The sequence below is a fragment of the Paroedura picta genome, chromosome 3 (assembly GCF_049243985.1).
Source record: "Paroedura picta isolate Pp20150507F chromosome 3, Ppicta_v3.0, whole genome shotgun sequence".
Taxonomy (NCBI): Eukaryota; Metazoa; Chordata; class Lepidosauria; order Squamata; family Gekkonidae; genus Paroedura; species Paroedura picta.
In genome coordinates, this window is record NC_135371.1 from 66,332,531 (window position 1) to 66,341,006 (window position 8,476).

At 47.8% G+C, this 8,476-nt stretch overlaps 2 protein-coding genes across 6 annotated transcripts in view; one reads left to right on the forward strand and one right to left on the reverse strand.

Annotated features, from left to right (window-relative positions):
* Positions 1 to 152, reverse strand: part of BRD8 (bromodomain containing 8) — a 36,626-nt gene extending 36,474 nt beyond the window's left edge. For 2 of the 5 annotated variants that reach the window (XR_013229125.1, XM_077326180.1), the window contains exon 1: positions 13 to 152. Coding sequence is in view for 2 of the 5 variants with exons in the window: in XM_077326180.1 (XP_077182295.1) it covers positions 13 to 31 (19 nt within the window). In the remaining 3 variants the exon portion in view is untranslated. The remainder of the gene's footprint in view (positions 1 to 12) is intronic. The other 3 variants (XR_013229127.1, XM_077326179.1, XR_013229126.1) reach the window with 2 other exon arrangements.
* On the forward strand, positions 144 to 8,194 carry NHP2 (NHP2 ribonucleoprotein). Its single transcript, XM_077326189.1, has 4 exons — positions 144 to 390; positions 502 to 571; positions 1,739 to 1,844; positions 7,730 to 8,194. The coding sequence occupies exons 1-4, from the start codon at positions 234 to 236 to the stop codon at positions 7,853 to 7,855; spliced, it is 459 nt and encodes a 152-aa protein (XP_077182304.1). The 5' UTR covers positions 144 to 233; the 3' UTR covers positions 7,856 to 8,194.
* The last annotated feature ends 282 nt before the right edge of the window (positions 8,195 to 8,476 follow it).

Genomic DNA, 8,476 nt, shown 5'->3' on the forward strand with positions numbered 1-8,476 from the left:
CCCCTCACTCACTACCCGTCCCAGCGGCCATTTTCCTGAAGAAACAACCAGGCCCAGAGCTTGCTGGGATACAAGCAATCGCGTCTGCAGCGCCTCCGTGGGTAGTTCCGTGGGTAGTTCAAAGCCACTTTCTCATTGGTTGATGGAGGAGAGTTTGCTCCACCCAGAGTTCTTTGGTGCGAACCGGAACCGGAAGTGGAGTCACGAAGGTACGGGGGCCTTCCGTTGCAAGCATGGGACGAAGCAGGCGGCAGGACCCCGAGGAAGCGCCGGAGCCGGAGGCAGCACCTGAGCGGTCTTACCAGGAGCTGGTGGAGAACGTGAATGCGATTTCGCGGCCGCTGGCCTCTCGGAAGCTCACGCGCAGGCTCTACAAGTGCATCAAGAAAGGTGCGGGGATGGCGGGCGGGATGGCGGGATGGCGGGCGGTGGAAAGAACTCCTCTTCGGGGCTCTCGAGGCCGGGCGGCTTCGCGCTAAACAGCTCCCGTTTGGCTTGCAGCGGCGAAGCATAAACAGATCCGACGAGGTGTCAAAGAGGTTCAGAAGTTCATCAACAAAGGCGAGAAGGGGTAAGGGCGTCAATTGATTTCGTCAGCGTTTTCTTCGATGTCTGTTAGGCTTACCAAACACGTTGAGACCCAATCGGTCACTCTTTGTGCACTCTGTGATTCGGATCCTGTAAGAGTGGCCGTGTTAGCCTGTTGCAGCAAAATAAACGGGAGTCCAACAGCATCTGCAAAACTAACATAATTTTCCCCAGAGTAAGCCTTCTGAGCTAAAGTATCACGTACATTTGGTGCAGTTGTTCCATTAGGTACTTAGTTTAGTAAGGGAGTTCTTACACACAAAAGTTCTTTTAACTTCTCTTGTTCCTCCTCAAGAACTCACTTTTTTCTAAAGCCTTTGATGCTAGAGTTTGGAGCCAAACTGTGCAAGTCTCATCATAAAGTCAGGTGCAACAAATAGGAAACAAAGCTCCCAGGCACTATGGGGCCTGATTTACATTGGGACCATGACATGGATGCCCCATCCCAGATGTTTATCTATACTGAAATAGCTCTGGGGATACATGTGCAGTGTCCAGTGTACTTACGGTTCAGCAGTAGAGCAAATAATGTTCCTGGGGCTGTTTCACCCCAACGGTCTGCGCCAAAACATCTCACAGGGACCTTTTCTGCACCAGGAATCCAGACTGGCAAAGTGCTTGTCCAGTCATGGGGCTAATTTTCACTTCTGGATGATGCAGACACAGGCCCTGGGCGGTCCCAGGCCTGGCACGAAGCAGGCCCTCATAAATCTGTGTTCCCTTTTCACAGGGCAAATGAGGGCCTGTGTCGTGCCAGGCCTGGGACTACCCCAGACTGGTGCCAGCATTAGTCCTGCAACCAGACAAGAGCTGTGCCATGCTAGATTCCTGGTATGGAAAAGGTCTGGCTGTACTGAAACTAGCAGTGCAATCTTAAGAAAAGTTGCTCCAGTCTAAACACTCTTTGGGATTTTTCTGTAAATTTAGGTGTGTATAACTAAAATAAATTTATGTTTACCTTTACCTCTGTCTCCCTCTGACGTCCCCACTTATGTCACGTTCTATACTATAAGCTCCTTAGGTTAATGGTCTGTCTAACATATTGATGCTGATGTATAAATATATGTGGGGAAAACACTTAGAACAGTAGTCCTAGGTACAGAGTCTTATTGGCAAATTCTCACTGCCTCTTTTCTTTTTCTTTTTAAAGGATCATAGTCCTTGCAGGAGACACATTACCAATTGATGTTTATTGTCACATCCCCATAATGTGTGAAGACAGGAGCCTTCCGTATGTCTATATCCCTTCCAAAACGGTACTGTAGATTCAGAGTATCAAAAAGGGAGTTGTTGAACTTCTTTCCTGCAGCTCTTGAGTGGTAGTAGCCCGGACAGCATTTCTCCATTTATGCCAAGCTTGGCTACTAGCGCCCTACCTGCCCCCAGACCACCTGGCCACTGTGATCCATGCAACAGTCACTTCTAGATTAGACTTCTGTAACTCACTCTACATGGGCCTACCCTTGTCCCTAACCTGGAAGTTACAGCTGGTACAGAACGCAGCTGCACGGGTCCTCACTAAATCATCTTGGAGGTCCCATGTTCAGCCTCTGCTGAAGCAGCTGCACTGGTTGCCAGTTTGTTTCTGGATTAGGTTCAGGGTTTTTGTATTAACCTTCAAGGCTATACGCAGCTTGGGTCCTGCATGCTTAAAGGATTGCCTATCTTGTTATGCCCCCCGCAGTGCACTTCACTCTGTGGGTAAGAATCTGCTGATGATCCCAGGACGCCGGGAGGCACGCCTGGCCTTGGCTAGGGCCAGGGCATTTTCTGTCCTGGCCCCTACCTGGTGGAATGAGCTCCCTGAAGAGCTGCAGGCCCTGTCGGAGCTCTCTGAGTTCTGCAGGACCTGCAAAATGGAGCTCTTCCACCAGGTGTTTGTCTGAGGCTGGGTGGTGGCCTGGGGGCTAAGATCGGGCCCCTCTCCCCAGATGGGGAGGCCAGTATTAGACTGGCCTGGTTCCCCAGATTGTTCCACCCTATGCCCAATTATCCATCCGCTCCCTTCTGCTCGTCCAGTAGACCTGTATGGGAATAGTTTTTTCTTAATTGCCGTCATTGTGTATGGGGTTTTAATGGGGTATTTTAAAGGTTTTTAATTTACTGTATTTGTATTGAAATATTGTGAACCACCGTGAGCCGTTTTTGGAGATTGGTGGTCATACAAATCAAAATTAATCATCATCATCTTGCTGTGTCCTACCTCTGAAGATGCCAGCCATAGTTTATTTTATTATATATTTATATACCGCCCTCCCCTTAGGCTCAGGGCAGTTTACATATAACTTAGGTGAACAGGGAACAGTATGGATAACTCAGTAATTATAAACAAGTACTATTTATGAGTGATGACAAATAGAACAATATAATACAACAGTGGAGCAATGGTGAGGACAGTAACTAAACCACATACTGACAACCCCATGGGTTGGACAAATCAGCGGTGGTTTCCAGGGGAGTAAGGCTTGAGGGCCAATGGAAGGTGATTGGTTCAGGTCAACTTCAACCAAATGCCTGGAGGAAGCTCTCCCATTTGCAGATCCTACAGAATTGTTCAAATTCTATTAGGACCCTGATCTCCTCTGGGAGCTCATTCTACCAGGTCAAGGCCAGGATGGAGAAAGCTCTGGCCCTAGTTGAGGTCAAGCAAGCTTCCTTGGGGCGAGGGATCAGCAGGCAGTTGGAGGTAGCAAAGCATAAAGCTCTTTGAGGAGTATAGGAAGAAAGGTTATCCCTCAGGTACACTTGGCCCAGACCATGTATGGCCTTGAAGGTGATTACCAGAACCTTGAGCCTGATCTGGAATTTGACTGGTAGCTACTGTGGCTGTTGGAGAATGAGCTGGATGTGAGACCTCCATGGTGTTGCTGTGAGGACCCTGGCCACTGCATTCTGGACCAGCTGTAGTTTCTGGATCAAGGTTAAGGGCAGGCCTACGTGGAGTGAGTTGGAGAAGTCCAGTCTAGAGTGAATCACTGTGGGTAGGTGGTTCCAGGGCCAAGTAGGGCACTAGTAATTTGCCTTGGTGAAGGTGATAAAATGCTAGCTGTGCTACTTTCATGACCTGAGCCTCTGTTGAGGGCGAGGCATCGAGAATCATGCCCAGGTTCCTGTAGTAATGAGCTGCACTCTGTCCGGGTAGGTGCACTTCCTTGCTTGGACCCTTCCTGTCCAGCCACAGGACCTCCATCTTTGAAGGGCCGAGCTTCAGATGACTCTGCTAGAGCCACCTCATCACTGCTTCCAGGCAGCTGGCTAATGCTTCTGGGGGAGAATCACGGTGGCTGTCCAGCTGGATGTCATAAGCATATTGGTGACAATCCAGCCCAAATGTCTGCACCAACTGAGCAAGACTGAAGCTTCTTCCAAGAATGCTTACAGTTGGTCTGCTACAGCCCTATCAAGCATCGTCCCCAGAAAGTAGGAGACTATAGTTGATAAGTTGTCATGGGTCCAGAGATGTTTTTTTTATCAGCAGGCAAACCACTGCCTCTTTTAGCCCTTCCAGGAATTCTCCTGTTGGTGATGTTGATTATCTCCCGGAGGGAGGGGGGGCAATATTCTTATATCGGTTGTTTTTAGCAGCCGTGATGGGCATGCGTCTAAAGGGCATGTGGTGTCATGAACCCCAATTCATGCCCCCCCTTCCTTGATGTGTCTCTTTCCTGATGCCTTCCAGATTGAGTATCATAAAACTATAAATCCTGTCCTGGTTCCTCACCTCCTCTGCATTCCACTGAAGTTCTCAGCGGGGCCCTATTATCTATGTGATTCTGGCGACCTTGCTGGGCTCCCGGAGACCAAACAACTGTAACAGTTTAGATCATAGTGAAGCCATCTGGCTTAGCTGGGAAACCTTGCACCTCTTTGTATCGCTTGCTCTCCTGCCAAAGGTCCTATTCCCCCCTCCCTTGTATCACCTAATGTCTATTGTGCCTTTATCTCCGTCAAGACTTTTGCTCAATGGGTCTTGGCACGTATCAGTATTCTGTATCGTCTGTTTAATAAAGCTCTTCTCAGGATTTTTCACCCTGGAATCCTGGATGTCTCTCTATCACGGACTTTACTAACTGGGCTTTGCCTGATCCCTGACATGTGGTTGGCTTCGTTCCCTTTAGCATGCTGTCCACTAAAAATCAGTTAGCGTGAGTCATCTGAAGTTACTCATTGTGCTCTCCAAAGATGGCCAAGGGGCCTCTAGTTCACTTTCTGTATCTAAGGTTGGAGGGAGGTCATGGTGGAGTGTCAAGATTCTGCTTGCAAAAGGACTTGTGAATGCCACGCAGCTGATATCCAATTGGTTATTACTTTGGCACACTTCCTTCGGGGTGGTGAGAGACCAAACTATCCTAAATAACTGCACTGGTGTGAGTTAGCAGACACAATGGTGGTTGAGTAAAATTTGTGTTTTACTGACTTCACCGCCATCTCATAGATTCTCAACTGAATTCTATAAGATGTTCCCCAAACTTAATCATGAATCTTCCTCCAGACTCACTCTAGTTATCTCAGTTCTCATTTCTTCTCACAGAGCTCCTTGGTGTGCCAAGAGGCCTGCTTGAGATGGGGGGGGGGGGGGGGAAATCTGGTCAATGGTGGCCAGCATTCTGTTGTGCCAGTTGCTGACCAGACCATTTAGAGAACTGCTGGAAGGCATTGGGTCTTGTAGAGTAGCTGTCCCCAACCCCCGGTCTGGAGACCAGGACCGGTTCGTGGATCAGTGGGTACCGGGCCGCAGCTCCTTTTCATCCTCCTCCCCAGCTGCTGCCTCGGGGGCTGCCCTGCCACTCTGCCGGAGGTCACCATGGCTGGTGCTCCCCCTCAGCGTGGCACTTCACAGCTGCTGTTGGCAGCGCCCCCCAGAGGGTGGCGGAAAGTCAGGGGCATTGGCAGGAAAGCAAGTGGAGCAGGGGTTCAGGCAGCAGAAGCGTCCCTTGGCAAAAGACTGCCCCCCCCCCGGGCCTGAGTAAAACTGTCAAGCATCGACCGGTCCCCGGTGATAAAAAGGTTGGGGACCACTGCCGAAGAGCATTCAGGAATCCTATTGGACCCATAAGTCTCTGTGGGCAAGCTAAAATCTGCCTAGCGCCCAACTGAGTAAGGGCTTGCAGCCTTAGCTGGGCCTTCAGGGCATAATGGTCTGACCGTGGCACGGCACATTTAATCCTGTACCGAAAATGAGATCCAGAGTGTGGCCTGCTTGATTGGTAGGGCCAACAACAAATTGTGAGTTAATTAACAAATATTTAAAGGCAAATGTGAGAGACTAAAACTACCAGACCACGGTGATGCTGCTCAGAAAACCCACAGTTAACTTTGGCCATGAAAACCTTCAGTAATTCTTCAATCACTTTGTTCTCTTCTGGTCTGGATGTACATGTATTCCTGATAACCCCTTCCCCAGTTTTCAATGGGTCTAAATATTCATTTATGTAAGTTTTTGTACCTCCTTCAGTATTTGATATAATCAACTTTTTTTCTTCTCCATTAATTGCTGTGTTTGGACTGCCATAAATTCATAAATGCACCAGCAGTACAGGGTTAAATTGTGGGTAAAGCTGCACCAAAGCCTATGGAAGACCCATTCCCAGCAAAAGAAAATGAGGCAATATTTGAATATATTATGCTTTAGGCCAGTGGTCCCCAGTCTTTTTATCACCAGGGACTGGTCAGCACTTGACAATTTTACTGAGGCCCGGGGGGGGGTAGTTTTTTGCCAAGGGACATCATCGCCGCCTGAGCCCCTGCTTCACTTGCTTTCCCGCCAACGCCCCTGACTTCCTGCTGCACAGCAACAGCTGTGCAGTGCCACACCGAGGGGGAGTCCCAGCCACGGCGGCCACTGGAGAGCACCAAAGGTGAGCCGGTGGCAGAACGACAGTGCAGCCCGAGGCTGCAGCTGGAGAAGAGGATGAGGAGCAGCTGCGGCCCGGTACCCACTGACCCAAGGACCGGTACTGGTCGCCAGACCAGGGGTTGGGGACCACTGCTCTAGGCCATGGGTCTTTTATCTGCACATTTTCATAAGTTCCATATTACAGTCTCTGATCTTTATATCAGATTGACCTGCATCCTGACACCTTTTCACATTGATATTCTGAAACAAGGGACTCCATAACAAGCATCTCAGCATGAGACCCCTTTTGGGGTCGAACAACCCTTTCACAAGGGTCGCAGCAGGGCAAGCAACTTTGCCAGGGGGGGCACCATCCATACAACAGCCTTGCGGGGTAGATCGAGATAGAGCGTTCATCTATCTGGAGCAGTGGAAAAGAGCGAGATCTACATGGTGGGACAAGAGGCAGAACTGAACTGAGAAACCCCAGAAAAAAACCAATTTATGTACAATCATGAACAATGGATCTTCACGCCAATGGTCAGTTTTGGTTTAATTTCTGTGAAAGAACACTTGCATAATTTTATGGTTTGGGGTCACCACAACATGAGGAACTGTATTAAAGGCTTTAGGAAGGTTGAGAACCACTGCATTAGAATAACTCTACTGGAACAGAGCAAAGGTCCATCTAGGCTAGCAACCTATTTATTTATTTTTATTTTATTTATTTGTTAGATTTGTTATCTGCTGCTTCCAGACAAGCTGGCTCGTGGTGGGTTACAGAATAAAACCCCACAATAAAACCCTGACTTAAAACAATAAACTTACAGTCATAAAAATGAGCCCCAAGTAGCAATGAAAATACCACCTCCCACCCCTGCTCGGCAAACTTCAACCATCCAGCACCATGAGGTCTTGATATAAATGGGGTGGCCAATGTTCCAAGGAGGGGCCACCATCTTCCTTGCCCTGGCCTCAACCAAATACCTAGTGGGAGAGCTCTGTCCTGCAGGCCATAGTGGCCACTCAGATTGTCTCTGATAACAGAAGTTCATTTAACCCCCATGCCTGATAGCAATTGATAGACTTCTCCATGAATCTGTCTAATTCCCTTTTAAAGCTAGAGGTCCCACCACTGCTTCCACAGGCAGTGAATAGCACACATTAATTATGCATTCTATACACATGAATTGACCTGTCATGTGCTGTGTAGTAGAAGGGATGTATGTTTGCTGTTGGCTGATGGGAAGCTGTCATGCGTGATCTGGGAAGTCAATTTTGTTTTCTTGCGGTTTCTCTTCTTAGGACTTAGGAGCAGCTGCAGGTTCAAAGCGTCCAACTTGTGTGATCATGGTCAAGCCACACGAAGAATACCAAGAAACTTATGATGAGTGCTTGGAAGAGGTCGAGGCTCTTCCTCTCCCCTTGTGAGGAACATTGAAGAAAGGTGCTGTTAAAACTGACTTGTACATATTCTGCAAGACAGTAGCTGAATATTGATATTAAGACTATGGATACAGAAGTTGGCTTTATTCTTTTGTTGTCTTTGTGAAGAATACTGCAACTGGCAGTACCAGTAGCCTTCAAAGACAGACTGATCACTGGCTTGGAAAAAAATCAGTTGCATGTTCCACAGCAGTGCTGACTGGTGTCTGTTCATTAGTATATTTTGTGCCCAATCTAGCCTAAGGAGTTTACCATTCTGCTCTAAAAGTTGATTTGTTCATTTTGGGAGGCTAATGCAATTAAAATATTTGTACTATTTCTAAATATTTTTGAGTGTCTAATTTATGTCTTATGCTAATTGCCCAGTTAGGTGTGTCTTCAGTAAGTACTCACCCCACATCACTCCCAGCAGATGGCATAATATATTAATTTGTGTGAACCAGTCTCATCCAGTATTTGTGTTTTTCTCAGTAAGATGAGATTATTATATAATGCAAGCAACAAAATGCTTTTACTGGCTTTTACCATACCACATGTTGAACAGTTTTTCCTTCCTTATAGCAGTTGCCCCTGGAAGAAATTCCTTATTAGTTCTTATAGTTACAA

What these genes read in the sequence shown, in the direction of transcription:
- NHP2 (XM_077326189.1), top strand. Translation starts at nt 234, where the DNA reads ATGGGACGAAGCAGGCGGCAGGACCCCGAGGAAGCGCCGGAGCCGGAG. An exon ending in ATCAACAAAGGCGAGAAGGG is followed by an intron (nt 572 to 1,738) that starts GTAAGGGCGTCA and finishes TTCTTTTTAAAG; the next exon opens with GATCATAGTCCTTGCAGGAG. An exon ending in TCTATATCCCTTCCAAAACG is followed by an intron (nt 1,845 to 7,729) that starts GTACTGTAGATT and finishes TTCTCTTCTTAG; the next exon opens with GACTTAGGAGCAGCTGCAGG.